We start from the raw sequence: 17,696 nt of genomic DNA, 5'->3' as shown, positions 1-17,696 counted from the left end.
CAGCATTATATTTACCCCAAGGTAGTATGCCATTGCAGTCCAAGTTGGTGGCCTTAGCATCATCACATTTCAGAAACTGTTTTGGGAGCACTTAATGCTTTTGCCTGACTGCCCTGCAAGCCTTGACAAAGCAAGCCCAATAGCCTCTAAGGGCTAGAGTATCACAAGCACAGAATCTGGAGTCCATGATGATGAGCAGAGCATTCACTGCTTTCTCTAAGTCCATCTTATTATGTTTGAAGAAGAAAGCATCCACTGTGCATATTATTATTGGTAGAAAAACTGTGCTTCTAGATAAACAGGATAGAGGACAGAATATGTGTGCAAGAAGGGGTTTCAATCCTGTTGTTTAGCCCCAAGGATGATGGCATTGAAGTTTCTTGTGCCACGCTTTTTGAGAACCTGCAAACACAACATTGTCTGTTTACAGGTTCAGAAACCGAAGCTGAAACATGTCCTTTGTTTCCTTCTTTATTGCTAAGCCCTACTGGAGTTTTCAGTACAGTCAGACAAAGTGCAGGCAATTCGGGTAGATTATCATAGAAAAATAGTATGTTTGGGTTTGTGTGCCTCCTGCAAGTTTTGAAGTTTTGTTAAGGCAAATTACACTTAGTGACAGAGACCATCAACTTGTCCATAGTAATGTTAATCCTTTTATTACCTGTGCATTCAGGATTTTGCAAATGAGAGTTGTTTTTCTTTTTGGGTGATGGTTTGTTGGGTATTTTTGGTGGTTTTTTGGTTGGTTGGTTGGTTTTTGTACCTTGTATTTTATTTTGTCCTTTGGCATCGAAGATTCAGCAAAGGATAAATTGTAATTTATTGTTCTTACAGACAGAAAAATGTTGTGAAGAGTTCACTGGGTAAGAATAGCTTATAGGCCATGCTACGCTATTGAAGCAAGCCAGCTAAATTTTTCAATCCCCACAGCAGCAGTAGTGTGACACTCAACTCGACTCTCTCTCCCTTCATAAGAATCTTGGCAGGATGCCCATCCGAAGCCAATTTTGTCTTTCATATTAAAGAGATAAATTATAGCTGTTCTGAATTAATGTTTTACATCCTCTGTACTTCCCTGCTCATCAGCAAGAGGACAAAAAACCTATATGTATAGAGAAGATAGGAGATTGCATCTCCTCTGACTTTGTGGAAATAGGGTAGTAAATGACTCAGAAGGCAGAACAAGACTGGTGTAGGGGTAAGGGGGTCTGTAATGGAAGGCTGTTCTCCCAATGAAACCCCAGCACAATGTGGACTACTGCTATAAAAGTGTGGTAGATAGTCTATCTTCACTGCATTTCATACCACTTTTGAAATCCATGAGTAAGGAGACCCATTATTTAAAACCAGTGACTCAGACAGAGAACCTACTAGGCAGAATTGCCTGTTGCACTATGGTGTTTCAGCTTCAGTTTTGCTTAAGCTTCTGAGAATCCCTCAGTGTTTTTCCTGAACTTAAAAAGTCATCCTTATGTTTGTATAAACAAATGAAAATGAGTTAGTAAGTTTTGAAAGTTTATGAAAAGGTCAAGTAGTTAGAGGAAGTAGAATGGTAGAAAAATGTTCAATGCTATTGCAAGAATCACTTTTAATTAGAAGGGATCATTGCATCAGGAATAGAAGAATGAGAAAGGATGCAGTAAGATAGCTTTAAGCTTGGAGTTGGGTTTGATGTAGTCACAAGACTAAGAGAGCATTAAGTTTATCGGATGTCTCATGGGTGACAGATGCTCTGTTGCTGAAGACCTCTGTAGAAATGCTGTTATTCAGCAAAACCCATTTAAGAATTACTGGGACATTATTTACAGTTCCTCAGTTAGTGGTGGAACCCATCCATGGTGTGTCTGATCACCTCTTTAGCTGGAAGATATTTAATTTTTTTTTTTTTTGTGAACTTGGGGCTAGACACTTTTGAAATCAGATTAAGCATCAAATTATACCACATATTTGGCATAATCAAGAACACTCAAAAATGCACTCATGACTGTGCTTCTGGTGAAGACTCACACCCGCCAGACACATAGAAATAAAAGTTACAAGGCTTTCTACAAGCCCATAGGTGCTTCCAAGTCTCTCCTTCCCTTAGGGGAAGGCTGCCTAGGTACTACCTAAGGAATTCTGAGTAGAAGCACTACCTACTGATTTGCTGAAGATGTAACAAAATTAGTTATTGTCAGGCGTTTAAAGATTACTACAGTGAACCCCTGGCTCTAGGGTTTGTTTGTCCCAGTATATTCAGAAAGTATGCTTTTTTGTCTTCCTCTAATTTATGTGTTACCAAGAGGTACAGAGGAAAAGCTGGCAACATTGATGCATTTTCCAGTTCTCCCCTTTTTTATTGAATCCAATAAGGATAGGGCATATCTATCCTGATTGCATTTCAAATTAACTAATATTTCACCTGTGTTTCCATTGTCACAGAAAGCCATTTATTATAATGGGCTCCCAGCTGCCATGAGATGATAACATAAGCAGCAGTAATCAGGTTCTCCCATGGCATCCCACTCTTCTAGGTCAGAAGGGTATTTTCAGCCTTGCTTGTGTGGAAATATTACTGTGCTTCCCCTTGTGAAAGACGGCGTTTAAAAAAGAGTGCACGGTTTCAAAAGAAACTTCTTGATTACCTGTGTTCCATATACCCAATGTCTGGAAAAAACCCTTGTGCAATAATTTCATTGTGAGTTGGCTTGTTGACTTCATGTCATTGGATACTGAAAGAACCAGTTGAGCTATTTTTAAAAGGAAGTGTTAGCCAATCCTGTCAACAACACCTGCAAAAACTAGAAGAGAAGTTCAAGGTTCTCAAAACTTAGGCTGAAGACATAGAAGGTTAGATTTTCTGAGACAATAATTTACTTTGGAAAAAGACTACCTTTTCTCCTTTTTATCTTCCTCCGCATCCACGTCTTTACCACCCACTTCTCATTTATTTTAAACAGATGCATTAGGTCAGATTCTAGAGGCAGCATTACTGGTTTAGTGAGACTGTCTCTTTCTGCAGATATTGAAGTATTGGAAAGTTCTGTAATAACTGGAAATACTTCAAAGTGTCTTTTACACCAGCTTCAGAGAAATGAAACCACTGCCACTCTCCACAGTTTGTTTTCAGGTCCACTAAGTAAGTTTAATCTCATCCCAATAAAGTTGGTACAAAGAATGAGAATGGAAAAGAAAGAAAAGCAGATACAAATGGAAAGTTTTCTTACTCTTGTTAAGGACTTTGTTTTCATGGGTGTTTCCAGCAGCGGAAACATCAAGTTTGTATTTAGGCTGGTGATCTGGGTGCCCTCTATTTGTCACTTCTAAGCAACTAAGACATGAGCTATTCTGGCAGCTCTACACTTACAGTCGCAGGCACTCACACCTAACAAACTCAGCTTTGTGTAGCCCAAACTGTGCTTTGCCTAGCCGGCAGCATGCTGGAGGGAACAGCTGCTTAATGACAGACCTTAACCAGCCGTGCTCCCTGCTCCCGACACAACAGCTGATGAAAATATCAGACCTCAAATATGTTCTGCTCCGCTGAAGCTGTGCAAAGCCCTGGAACTTAAGTAACAAGTCTGTGCTGGGCCACATGGGGAGATAAATGCTTTAAGAGTAAGCTAATGGACAGCAGATAATTGCATAGTGCACTAAGTACACATAAAGGTAGGGCTGTACTACATGTTCATGGACAGCTGGTCAAGCTCCCACTTCTAAAGTCAGGCACAGAAGCCTTTTTTGATGGTTATGTGTATTTTTTGTAATCATAGTTGCTTTGACATGTATTTTTTAGATTGTTCAGGGGTTTTTTGACATAGTGCAGTACTGAGGAGGATGAAAGACCAACCTACAATTGTTTGCCTTTTTCTTCCTAAGCACAATTATTGGACAAGTCAAGAATTCTTTGCATTTACTCAGCAGGTTCCTTACTTCTCCAGTCTGCAGTGAGAGATAGAACATTTACTGAAGCTGAACGAACAAAACCTGCTGACACTTGCCTTGGTTTGCTTTAGTATTTCATCATATACAAGAAATGTTCATTAAATGGCAGACTCGGTCACTTTACATATTTTTTTGCCTAGCAGACATCCATGATGACACTTTGAGGGAGCTCTGAATGACTAGGGAAGCTCCACTGAAAACAGAGGGATTGCAGTTTGTGAGCTACACTTACTTTGGTCTCCTGCTGGCTGCTGATGAATTTGAACTATACTGGTGGAGAGAATGAGCAAGGACCAGATGACAAAGAGTAGTCTAATTCTCACATATTCAACTTTTGAGGAACAAATTTGTGCTTTAGTCATGTCTGAGAGTGATTTGAGGAAAGAATTCTATTTCTACACAGTCTTGCCTTATAGCCCATTATCTGAAACCATTTTGGTCCCATCCTGCACAATGTCAGTGAACTTTGCCATCTTCTGCAATGAAGACAGCCTGAACATCTACCACTGAACTATGTGTCTCAGGGATTTATTTTCCAAAAGGATCAGCTGCTGATATAACAAAAAGTTCCCTCATAGGACATCCATCTTGGAGGCTTCTACTTCTTTGTTACACCAAACCCCAAAATACGTGCTTGCATGCCCATACTCCAGTGAAGTAACCTGTCTCTCCCAGCTGACTACCAGCGCTGGCTGTAGCAAAATCAGTAATTCTAGCAATAGCAGCAGTAGGACAATCTCTAGAGCAGCCACAAAGTGGTAGGATAGTACATGTGATGATACTAAAAGATTTTGCTGCAGTATTGATGGCCTTGAATTTGATTGTTGGCTTTCACAGAGTTGGTGGGTGTAATTATTATATCACTTAAAATCCACCTGGAAAGGGAATTGATAGGAAATGTCAACAATTTGTCTTCCAAGTAGGAGAATATGGGCTCTGAATCACTAACAAAGAGTGCAAAGTGTATAGAAATAAGAGAACTGAAGCAATAAAATTCAATTTTACAGATCTGGCCTCCAGGGTCCTTTCACAAGAGCCAAAATTGGAGAATAAATGACCTCACAATTCCTGAGAGAAAGAATTCTTAGCAGAGTACTGCAACTTCAGTCTGTGGAAAGAGAAATACTTTCCCTTTTGCTTTGAGCAAATACAAGTAGTGTTCCTGTCTCCTGGTTCCTTAAGGACTTGTACCTATATGGTCTCTGCTGTGTGGTGCTTGACCTTCACTTCTCTAAGCTTGATGCCCAGAAGCACACTTGGGACAACTGAAATACAGGCAAGATTTGTGTGCAGTTAAAGTCGTTCAACAAGTTTTACTGAGCCTGTGCAACACATACTTTGCAGGTGCTTGGCCAAATTTTGGTCTGGTTTAAATGGATTTTTGATAGCCTCTGCCAAATTTCAGAAATTCTCACCAAATGCTGCATGCATTAAGATCTTTTTGAACTTGAAAAATTTAAGGAGAACGGTTAAAAAAATCTACAAAGCCAGGGACAAACCTCATTAATTTCCTGTATTCCTGCAGCTGGCAAAAGTAGTTTTGCAGATATGTTAAAGTATTTGCTTGGATTTTTTTTTCTTCAATTTGAGTATTTTCCTATTTTTTTAAGGGAAAAAATGAATTTACACTACATACAGGATCTTGTGAGTGTCAGGTGACCTTATGTGAAAAAATACCACTTAAGAGAACTACTTATAATATGCAAAAATATGAGAAAGCAGAAGCTTCATATGCAGTGCATGAACTTGGATTTACAAAAGGAACAAACACAACATCTGAAAAATGCTGAACAGGAAGGTTGAAAATTGGAAGACAAATGGAGCTAAATAATTTCTTGCTATGAGATAAAAACATAGGTGAGTTATTGTGAAGGACAAGATCTTTGGTCAAAGTGAGGAGAAGTGGTACTGAGCGATGAAACAAAAGATCTTCTGGGAAAGGAACGGAAAATGTGGGAAGTTGAGTCAGGCTGATGCTAGCAGTGTAGTCTTCCCTGGCAGGAAAGTCTGCTTTAATGTGCAAGGGAGGCAGATGTGGATCTTCAGATGCCAGTTCTGGTGACATGTTAAGGTTCAGCGTGAGGGTGGCCTCTCAGGGTGGTTGTCTAGAAGAGGTGTGGAGTCTCCTTGACAGCATATCCCAGGTGTTCAGCCTGGGCCAGCACTCTAAGCTAGCTCCCAAGGGCCCCTTCAAACCTGAACCTGTCCTTGTGCTTTGGAGTCTAGTGAGGTGTGATCATGGATAAAGTGGCACTCTCCATTTCAGGATGAGAGAGCCATGAGCAATATTTCAGCAAAGACTGAGTTAATGCTAATAAAAAGGCAATATGCCGGAGTTGTGAGAGACTGACAGCTGTGGGAGCTGTGTAGATTAGATTTGCCGTGTGCATACAAACAAGTCTTATAGCAATCCTTGCAGAGATTTAATTTATAAACATGAGAAAATGTGATTTTATGAAATGTGCAACTGATAGTAAATCAACTTACTTTTTACACGGGGGGTATAATGTGAGGAAGAGAACAAAGCCTATTTCTGTGGGAAATTAAAAACAAAAGAAGGAGTACTGCTGTAGATACTGTATCACTTGTGATTAAGGCAAATATTCTTTGTGGGTAGATACATATAATATGCATTTGTATCCTCCCCAGTGTTTTCTAGCACTTAAAGTAATCAAAATGGAATGTGATGAAGAAATGATGGCTATTCCACTGGGCATTTTTCAGAGACAGGGAACCGACCTTCTCCTAGTTTTATGCATCTCAACTTATGTCTCGATTTTTTTTGTCTATACTCATAGACTTAGAAACAGAAATAGCTTTTGAGAGGAGAATGAGTCGTTGGCCTCTGCATGAAGAAGCTCTGAAGACAACCTCAGCCCAGAGTTTGCCATGCTTATGTAACATAATCACAAATGCTTCTCACCTTTGTAGATGAGCTCCAGGGAAACCTGAATGAAAAACTTGCACACTGCCTTGGGAGCAAAGCATTCCCTTGCAGGTTTCATCCTAAGTACATTTTGGACAGTTGATTATCACCAGTCAGAGGATACCAGAAAAGTCATAGTGCAGAGGAATATCTCATACACGTTGATTTTGCTTTTGTCCTGTTCCCCTAGAAGCACTGCTTGCCTAAAAAAGACCAGGAAAAGTTAATGCTTATGATCTCATCTCAGGGGTCATGTTTCTCCACAGACATCAGTGGAAATGGCAGTGGTTTAAGTTGTCTTCATACAAGTGTTGGGCATCCCTGTTCCATAGACACTACACAGGGGATGTGTCCTGAAGGGCTTCCCACAGTCATGGCTAATAGCTCTCTTGGCTTCAAGATCTGTGTTCTCCACATCCCCCCAGGGAGGCAATCATCTGCAGCAACTGATTCACCTCTCCACGATTTCTCCCTGTCATAAATATTCTGAAGCTTTGTCAAATCTAGCTTGAAAAGGAAGCATGTTTTGGCTTCACTGAGTCTGGTTTCTTTCCTGTAGATCTGCACCAGTATCTTCTGCAGTCTCCTGTGGCTTTTGTATTATTCTCTGCCTCCTTGTGCTGTTTGTTGTCCTTGAATCTACACAAAGGCAGTGGGTGCCCTAGGGGCAGTGTGCCATAGCTGCTCCTCCAGCTCCAAGACATGTCATGTCCTCCTCTGCCTTAGTTCTTGCCATGGGAAGGATTTCCCATTTTCACTGATGTGACTGTTGCCACTGCTGCCCTAGTTATTCCTACACCTCCTGGCTATGCCTATTTGAAAGTGCTGTTCCCCAGTGCATCCCAGGTCAAGTGAAAGCTGCAAGTGCTCTAGAATTATGTTATTTTGGATTTAGAGAATTTATTTAAACTTCTCCCAAGACACACTTTGATACAGCCTGGACATTGGATAGTGAGTGGATAGTGTCAACAAGTAAAACTGAGATCCTGATCATGGTCACAGGGTAACAGGCATTTCTGTTAAAGAACCTTGCAAAATATTAATTCTTGCTTTTCATTGCTGCTCAGGAATGTGAATGGGGAAAAAATTGCTACTAATTGCATTTCATGGCTTTTGTCTTTTTTTTTATTATTTTTTGTTTTCTATATGGGCTTTCTTCTAGGCTATATTCTCTTTACTTAAGCGGACAGAGTAAATTAGATTGAAATTTTTTGTTGACTAACTTTTTTTAAAGATAAAATGTGACAGTTGCCCTGCACTTTGAATTACAAAGAAGCAAGTAGCAGAAGAACTTCAGCTCTCATTTTTGGGGCAGTCCTGATGCTCAAGGACAGCCTCTCCATAGATAGGCCACATAGCCTAGGGATGTCTAGGTGTTCCTCTCTCAGGACAAGCATCTTGGGTTCCTTCAGATGGGGGTTCAGAACTCTGGTCTCTTACTGTGGACTGGGATTATTTCTGTGGGTTGAACCAGTGTTAGCATTTGCAGTGCTGTGGGCAGGGGTAACTGGCTGTTATCTCACAGCCAGCTTTAGTAACAGAACAGGGGGAAGTAAAGTTATTTAGTAGTGGGCTAATAGCAATTGACCTCAGATGGCATTTCAGTCATCTGATGCATGAGCTACAACAGATGCTGACCCAAATTTAGATATACTGAATTAGGGTGAAAGCCTTGCAGAACCAAACAAAACAAACCCCCAAACAAAAGACCTAAAACAATGAACACTCCTCAGTCATAATTTTCAAGATACAAGGTCTGAGTCCCTCTACCCCTACAGGGCTCTCTCTTCATATGGTATGTTTGGGCAATCTGCTTGAGCCAGAATAAATGTGTGCATGTTATTTTTGCCCAGTTTTCTCCCACTTCTATGCCCATGTCTGTGGAAGTCTTACAGAAACCTGTGTCAGAGCACTAGCTGTTTATGTTAAATTGCCTATCAGGGGTTTCTGCCTTTATGCTTTTACCAGAAGCAGAGATGCAGATGTGATAATGCTCAGGTTGTCACCTACACAGTGGTCTGATTATGCCGTGCTTACAGAGCATCAGATGTGTCAGGTGTCCTTCTGGCAGTGGTGACAGCAGGATGCAGAACAACCAGAGCCAGCTGGTACATTTGATGCTGAAGATTGTAGCATGACAGGACTTAGTAAATGAAAACTCAGCCAACAATCATCAGGAGAGATTATGTGACGCAGGGGAAAGACTGTTCTCTACATCAGCCTGCTCTTTACCTGGATGTGTTGGCACTCTTCCATTTTCTTGGGAGAGAGCAGGTAAGAAGATGTAGGGAGAAGGGTAACCATTAAAAACGTTTGCTGAACTGAACATACATTTGGCCAAGATACTGCCAAATTGAGCAGATTTTTTGATGTCACTCTTGGGTAGATAAATAGCCTGAGCGGACTTGAAAACATCTCAGCCAAGATCCCAGCTTCGAACTGCACAGTTAATACTTAACTTCAAATGAAGTAGAAAATGTGCCCTTCTAGTCAGATATAGAGTATTGAAATTCTTTGCAGTATGTAAAACAGTTTTAAAATCAGAAGAAAACCTATACAATACGTATTGCTTTCTCAGTGTATTTTAAAAATATTTTTATATGTCTAAACCAATACAAAGTAAAACATCAGTCATCCAGTAGTCTCTGGGAGGAGAGGATCACGTGAGTAATGGTTAAACTCTATAGAACCAGTTCAAGAGACAGACTTTGAATTTTTGGCAACAGAGGTGTGTAGCCGTAGATTGAAACCAAACCTTTTCTACCAACATTAGTGAATACTGCTAAAAGCTCATGCAAAATAGGACAAGTTAGACCTTTGACATTTTTCTCACAACTGTTGCTTTTTAAATTGCTGCCTTTGCCTGCAAAAGTTTGTTGGATTCATCCATTGTGCATGTCCTAGAAGTTTGGTAGAGGTCTCATATGTTCCTTGTAAGAGGATAAAGCCAGCTGCAGTACTCAATTGTTAAGATGACTTCAAATGTCGTTAAGTGTATTATTCGGTATTCCTCTGACTTGAATCTTTTGGATAGGAATTTAAAAATGCTAGTCCTCTCTGATTTTAGTGAACATTAAAGACAGCACACAATTATTCATTAAAAAAAGGCTCAAAGGGTTGTTACCATGTCCTCTAGTAAAGATTTCGTCTTTCCAGTGGTAATGTAACGTGTTATAGAAAGACATTGTATAGAAGTAGCTGTAGATCTTGGTGTCTGCCTTTTTGAGAAGTATTTTAGGAATATGACTTATTTCAACTAACTTGTCCATGTGCCTAACTTGTCCAGACTGTGCTCTGCCTGAAAGTGTTCTATGTTTTTTTTCTTTTATTTCTAAAAGAAGGGTCACCAATATCTGTGGCTTTGTTTTAATCACATTTGAAGAATTACACTTTACTGTGACACTTTCACCTAGTACTGTATTATGTTCAGTAATTCATTAAGAACTCAGGAGAAGGTGATGTCAACAATAGTCTGTCTTCCAACATCTGGATTTCCTAGTTATCCCATCAATTTTGGTATGAATAATCCATCTCAAAATAGGATGACATCTGAAATATGTATGATCAAGCTACATGGTTGTATTAAATATTGTCATTAGTATTATTGCTACCTAGTTCTGTGTGATTTCATTGACAAGCTACACAGATCTTTGTAAAGTTATGCTCTCTTGTGAATACAGATGCTAGTGATGAGCCTTTGTTATTGATTTTTTGTTCATACAAAAAGCATACAAAATAGAGTCAGATTAAAAAGTGAAGACCTTGCCCTAGTTTATATTGTCTTCCTTTATGACAGATTTAATTGGAAATCTAACAGGAAATTGGACTGGAAGATTACCAACTGCATGGGTGGCATGCCATGAAAGATCAAGTGCCTGCATCTTTCATATTGCACCCCAAAGCAGCTTTATCGATTATCTGGGATTTCTTGTGGGTTTAAGGATATTAAATATGACATCAGCAGCTTCAGCAGCAAAAATATTCAAAGGTACATGGGGTAGAAAAGCTACACAAGTTTTCTTATAGTGTTTGAAAGTTGAGGATGAAGAGCCTTTTACGTTGTCATCTAAAAGTGAAAAAGGAAAAGGCTACTGAAGCTAAACCATCTGTACACAGGCCTATTGACTGTTCATTTCCTAAGGATCTTTCCATAGAAGCACTTAGGAGGATTGCTTTTTCAGCGCTAGCCTCTAGAGTATTTTGTCATGTCAGCCAGGCATTCCACAGGAGTATAAATTAATGGCAACATTCCTCTTAGAGTAGTCCCTTTTGTGTTTTGCCAGTTTACCTTACCTAGTACACAGGGTGTCTCAAGGGAAGATTACTCAGAAAGTTACCTACTTGGCTGTCGTTTGTTCATACAAAAAAGATCCGTAAAACCAGAGAGGGAGAGAAAAAGGAATGTTCAAGTCCTCCTGTCTGTCCTGCTTATGTGGAAAAACTTAGTTATCCCAGGCCAAATTCATATGGAACTGTTTTCACTGGCATGAGGTCTGTGCTAGGCAAAGATTTGTCTCTCTGCACAGGCATCATAGTGCCATGCCTCTTGACAGAATGTTATTTCTTAAAGCCATGTTTATCCCATGGCCTTGTCAGAAGTAGATTACCATCCTCCACAGACTCTGGTATTCTGTAGTTGTACAAAGCAGGAAGGAAGCACTTGTGCTTTTGAAACTGTGCTGGAAATAATTCAGCTGTTTACATGTGACAAGAAGTTTTTAAATTAGACTGCCTGAAATTGGTTAGCTGTTTCTCTTTAAGTTGAAGCTGCCAGAAAGATTTCGCTTTTGACAGAAGAAAAGAGAAGGGAAGAACCATGATGAAGGAACCTTTTATTTGTCATAATCTAAGGCTATTTGCCTGTTACTGGCAACAACAACTGGGAGATTCAGCATCTCTAGGAAGTTTAAATTAAAAAATTGTAACTCTGTATACACCTTGATACCAATTATGACATCATCCAGCTAAACTTGACTATTCACTTCAGAGGCCACAGTCTTCCACAAATTGTTTGAATGCAGTTTTGTGAACCCACTAGTGGTTTTGGCGTCTGCAGATTAAATATAATTTGAATTGATACCAGTGCAGTAGATGGAATTATCTATATCCCAGGAGAGGTTACATATAGGAGCTGCAGATATTCCATATCTAACACATGGTGTTTTCAGGAAGGAACAAACTGAAGCAAGACAGATGAAAACATTTGGACCCTCAGGCATTCAGGTCAGAGTGTATTACAGGAGGGAGATTTGGCAGGCATCAAGGATAGAGAAGGTGGTATTTTCTACGGCTTTTTTGCTATTTTGACAGTGCAGCTTTAGTTTCAAATATTGATCATGTCTCACAGGAAGAGTGGAAAAGAACAGTAGGAAAAATGCTCATTTCTGCTTCAGGGATGCAGTTTCTTTTGAAGTCAATAGGAGTTGCTTGCTTGTATGATCTTTGGAAGGGAAAAAGAAGTCAAAAGACTGCAATAAAAAGGCTATGCTTACATTTGAAATGGAAGGACTTTATCACAGTTATGTGATGATACTCTACCTGGTTTGTTCATTCAGATAAAGTGGTAATAGGATGGCTCTGTAAGTGGATAGACTGAGGTGGGTTGGCAAGATGTTCCTGATTGGCCTCATTGTCATGGCCCTGTCAGCATACATGAACTGTAACCCATAGGAGCTAAATACTTGTTAAAACAAGTCATATTTCATCCTTCATGCTTTTTGAATCTAATCTTGTTTTAACAGTTTGCTGGGTGTACCAGATGATTGATGCTGTCACACTGCAGATAAAATCTATCATTCTGTCATTTTTATTCAATATTTGAGAAGCATTTTGGTTCAAGATGGAATCTGAAGGAATGTTACACATTTTTAATATGGTTCACCTTAGTTATAAAAATAATCCATCTAATTCTCTCTGATTCATTGGCAGACATTTCCTAAATACAGACCTAGAATAAATTAGTATGTTAGTTGTACCTGAAAATGTCTTAAAAGATATGTGCTGTATTTCTTTCTAAATATGCTACAAGGAGATGTAAATGAATATAGTATCAGAACCTTGTAAAATAGATGAAAGGATATCAGTAATGTTTAATCATGGGCATATTTGGCCTCATTTCGTAATAAAAATCATAAACTAATATCAGCTATTAAGAACAATTACATGTGCTCTTATGAAAAGCTTTTTACACTGAAAACAACTTTTGAGCTCCTGAACTTTGAGCAGTTAATAATGTCAGTTTTTACCTTTAAAGATAATCTGCAAGGACTGTGCTTTGTTCAAATCAGGGCTGAGGCCTCAAAGCGGTATTTCAGTGATCTTGTATCATCCGTGATTATTAGTAGGTCATAAAATTATTCTAAAAAGGGAAGAGACTGACTTCTGGTATAGCAGGAGTTCTGTTGTATACTTTAGAGACAGATACTTACCTTATCTTCAAGTCTACTTGACTTGAATTTAGTCTATATTAAATTATTTTGCCTGTGTAACAGGTCACAAGCTGAATCCACCCCTGCTTGGGGTGAAAACAATGACAGCTGTACTTGCTTGTTACTTCAGAAACCAGATGCAGAAAATTGTGTTTGGTATACTTCCACATGTGCTACATTATTTGCTCTTTCTGTGTTTCCACAGGCCTTGAATAGGGGCATCGCTGCTGTCAAGGAAGATGCTGTGGAAATGTTGGCCAGCTATGGGCTGGCATACTCTCTGATGAAGTTCTTCACGGGTCCGATGAGTGACTTCAAAAATGTAGGTCTGGTGTTTGTGAACAGCAAGCGAGACAGGACCAAAGCAGTTTTGTGCATGGTTGTGGCTGGCGCTGTAGCTGCTATATTTCATACCTTAATAGGTAAGGTCACTTCACATGTAGTTGTGCCATTTCATTTGCTTCCCTTGCCTGTTCTTCAAACTGATTAATCTGTAGGCTTAATATTTCATTTGTAAGTGCAACAGGAGATGTAAAAGAGATGAAATCTCTTGGGCTGGTATCATGCCCGTCCACACGATTTTTATTACCTTTTAAACAAATTGTTAAGGATCAGATTCCACCCACAGGGCTCTCCTGCCTGGCCAGCTAAACATGCTGCTGATCTCTTTCAATCAGGTGTGTGAGCAAATCTTTGGCTAGGTTGACAGGTTGCCTGAAGCTGATAGCTCAGTATTACTGTTAGGTAATGATGATCAACTAGCAATATCTAGTGGAATGGGTTTGGCAGGGTTTTAAGGTGTGCTTGGTAGGGCTGTCTGTCAGTTCTTGGTAGCATTGTCAGTGTACTCCCTCTGTACCTATCCCTTTGCTACTTACCTCACAGTACAAAACTCGAAGCAAATAAGTGCCAGCATGCTCATTAAAATATCAGGTATTACTCTCTACTACTGCTAGTCATCGTCCACTTCTGTTGAATAATTAATCTGTAAGGGAGGAAGTAGTTACTAAGAGCACTTTATACCAAACTGAGGCCAGCTCTGAAACAAAGAAAATACACAAGCAGACATGAACGGAACGTAAAAAGTAAGGCAGCCACAGGATTTGCCAGTTTCTGAGAGCCTGGAGAAATGGGATATCAGCTCAAGCATCAGCCGCAGCAATAAAAAGCCATGTGACTTGGAAGACTTTTAACTTCATCCTCTCCAAAAACTGCACTGGATTCTCTGCACCTTCTGGCCCAGTCTACAGAGCCGAAATCTCTGGACCTCAGCAAGGAGGAGCAGGAGATGCTGGAGGAAGAAGCAGAAAGGGCATTGCATTGAGCAGGTAAAATCCCAAAAGCTGAGAGTTCTAAGGGGTGGGAGGGAGGAAGTAATGTGACAGCCTATGGAGCCTCGTGCTGTTTGACAAGCAGTAGTGTTGAATTGGATGACCAGCAGTAGGGAGCCATTCCATCACAGAAAAATGGGAAATGCAAGTGTAATGGCAATATCCTGAATTGCTATGAAATCACAGAGTGGCCTGGAAGTCAGGCAGCATTCATTATCAGTCTATTAGTATCTCAAGAGCAACATGTGTTGCTGTTCAGCCTATAGTGTTAAAGAGACTAGACTAGAGTAGACTAGAATAGAATAGAATAGGACTATTTCAGTTCCTGCCTGAGTAGGTAAATCTGGTAAATTCACATGCCTCCTGCTCTTATCCTTTAACAGGCTGTCAGCTATAGTCACCAGCTTTATGTGCCTCCCAAGCACTACAGTTTGTTGACTATCACATCTCTTATTCCACCACTGATAAAACAGCCCTGTGCTATTTGCCTTTGCTCCATGTTATGGTCACAATAAATGCTTACAGTAATGGCTCACTAGGCATGGCAACTCTATACCAGGGATAAGCTCATGCTAATTTTATAAGCTGAATACCTGCATTCAAGTTAATTTAATTCACTGATAGCGATTGGTCGCTTCCTCAATATGTTGATATTTGAGACTGCTTTATTGAGTCAGTATTATAAACTTTGGGCCATTTGTACATTTGGCTCTCATGTTTCTTTGCTTGGAATGTTTCTTCAGCCCCCAGAGCTGCTCTTGTAGTTGCTCACTTGCTTTCCTGCCAGTGCTGGTCAAAATTTTTGGCTTTGCCAGCTGGATAAAAAATTATTTTCTAGTCATTCAGTATTTTATTTTAAGCTAGGATAGATTTTAACAAAATTTAAAGTATAACTGTCAAATTTCCAGGTGAAAGATATAACTGGATTTTCCATGTGGGACTTCTTATTGAAAGGAGATGTTTGGAACAACGGTTGGAAAATCTACCAGATAAGTTTCTTGCCTTTGCCTGGAAGTTCAGAACTTCTGAAATGCCCTCTGCAGATACTGGGGGAAAAAAAGGAGGCTGTGCTTGCCATGCTTTAAAGTCCTGAGTTAAAGGGCTGCACACAATCTTTCAGCTGCTTATGGTGACAGACTGCAAAATATTTTTTAGTATTTTAACTTGCCTATGCCTGAAAATATGCAAAGGCCACAGCAGAGACTGGCAGAGCGCCCGAGAGAATGGAGTTAGTCAGATTCTAGCACCAATTGCCTGGGCGACGTTGCCAAGTTTTACGTTCCAAGTTTCCTTTGAACCTGTTTCAAATCCTGATTATTCTGCTCTGACCCACAGATGCACAGCCTGCCTAGCAGGAGGAAGAGAAGGAGTTCAGTGACAGGCAGCCTCCTAGGACCTGCAACTACTCCCCAGCAGCTACAAGCCTATCACAGGCTAATCTACAGGAGACACAAATACAGGGTACTGATGCTCAGCGGATGAAAAAGAGAAACAAACAACACTCAGGGGACTGAATTTCTTCTACATGCCATGAATATAGGGCTAAGGAAGATAACATGACTATCTGCTGTGGACTGTCAAAGCCCAGGAAGAAACAGGAAACAAAAAGCCTGATGAAATACAGAGTACCAAAAGTCAGAAGGAAGAAAACAAGTGGTGGTAGAAACACATTGACCACAATGAATCACCACATTTCCAACTGCGATAGAGACTATTTGCAGTCTACACACACAGCTCCTCACAAACAGCAACCTCTACTCATTTAAAATATCAAAACAGACTGTCTCACCCACCTGACTCATGCTTCATTGCTTCAGCACCAGCTCCCCACTACTGCTTCCCCACTGGGCCTCACACAATCCTCTGTGGGAGTGACTGTCTGAGCTAAACCACTCGAACTCACAGTTGCAAGCTCTGGGTCCCCACCACATTCCTATGAACATCTGCAAAGTCCTCACCAACAGTTCCTATCACTTCCCTGTACAGGTATCAGTAAGAACCGAGAACCAAGTTGACTGAAGGGATTTGAAACTATATTCTTGTCCCACTTATAATGCTGCTGCAAACCTTGGTCAGTACAGTATTCCTGGATTTGCTGTTTCAGGTGCGGTCTGGAAATAGAAGATAGTATGCTGCCTTCCTTCCATTGAGCTATTTTGGGGGTAGATACTGCTCCATTTAGTGTTTCCTGGTGAGAACTCTGTAGCCAGAGTCTAAAGTGTCTCATTATTTCGGAGATTGGTGTTTTGGTGGCTGTAAGAGAAGGGATTCAAGATGCTAAGACTGTCTTTGCATATTTTTGATATCTTACTAAATTGCCAGCTTGACAGAGGAGAAAAGTAATTTATATAACATTATGCTAACATAATGCATTTCTTAGTGTTGCTGGCAAGCCCTTCAAAATAAGTGAGTCCTTTTAATACCAGTGTCATGAAGGACATGCACATTTTCTTTGGCAATAAAACAGCATCGTTCAACTTTTCACTATTTTACTGAGAAATAGTATACTGAGAAATTTTATTTCCTCTTGAATAACTCTCTGAGGTTCTGGAAATGACAAGGCAGAAGTTATTTAGAGCAAACATCCTCTTTGCTTAAGCAGACATCCTTAATTGGTGCCCACTACATCTGACTGAAAACTACATGAGAGATCATGGTCATCACCAGGAGAAAATGGTTGGAAATTCACTAACCAGTAAACTTTAGTATAAGGTAACTTTAGTAATCTATAGCAGATTGGATGGACAAGACATATGAGTGATTTATTTTGTGCCCATTTATTACTAATAGACTAGTGGGCATCGGCCACTCCAGCATAGATTGCATAGGGGAAAATTTAGCAGTTTCTAGTAATCCCACTGATCCTTTTGAACTTCCCACATGCATAGTCACTGCATGTACATGAAAGATCTGCATAAAAAGTGAGACATAGGTGTAATCCCACCAATTCCTGTGTAAGACTACTGGAATTTTCCAGAGGCTAGGAGTTACAGAGTGGGTTATGACAAGCTGAGGGTTTTTTTCCAGTCAGTCTTGTTCAGATGTGCCCACTGTACTGCTCATACTGAACATTTTGCCCTGGAAAAA

At 40.0% G+C, this 17,696-nt stretch overlaps 1 protein-coding gene across 1 annotated transcript in view; it reads left to right on the top strand.

Annotated features, from left to right (window-relative positions):
* Positions 1 to 17,696, top strand: part of ANKH (ANKH inorganic pyrophosphate transport regulator) — a 98,831-nt gene that overhangs the window by 42,064 nt on the left and 39,071 nt on the right. Inside the window, exon 2 of the mRNA XM_027681697.1 lies at positions 13,484 to 13,700. Within this exon, the coding sequence (XP_027537498.1) occupies positions 13,484 to 13,700 (217 nt within the window). The remainder of the gene's footprint in view (positions 1 to 13,483; positions 13,701 to 17,696) is intronic.

This window comes from Neopelma chrysocephalum, unplaced genomic scaffold (assembly GCF_003984885.1).
Source record: "Neopelma chrysocephalum unplaced genomic scaffold, ASM398488v2 Primary Assembly neopelma1_22b, whole genome shotgun sequence".
Taxonomy (NCBI): Eukaryota; Metazoa; Chordata; class Aves; order Passeriformes; family Pipridae; genus Neopelma; species Neopelma chrysocephalum.
Note: the sequence above shows the minus strand (reverse complement) of the source record. Positions and strands in the feature narration are given on the sequence as shown.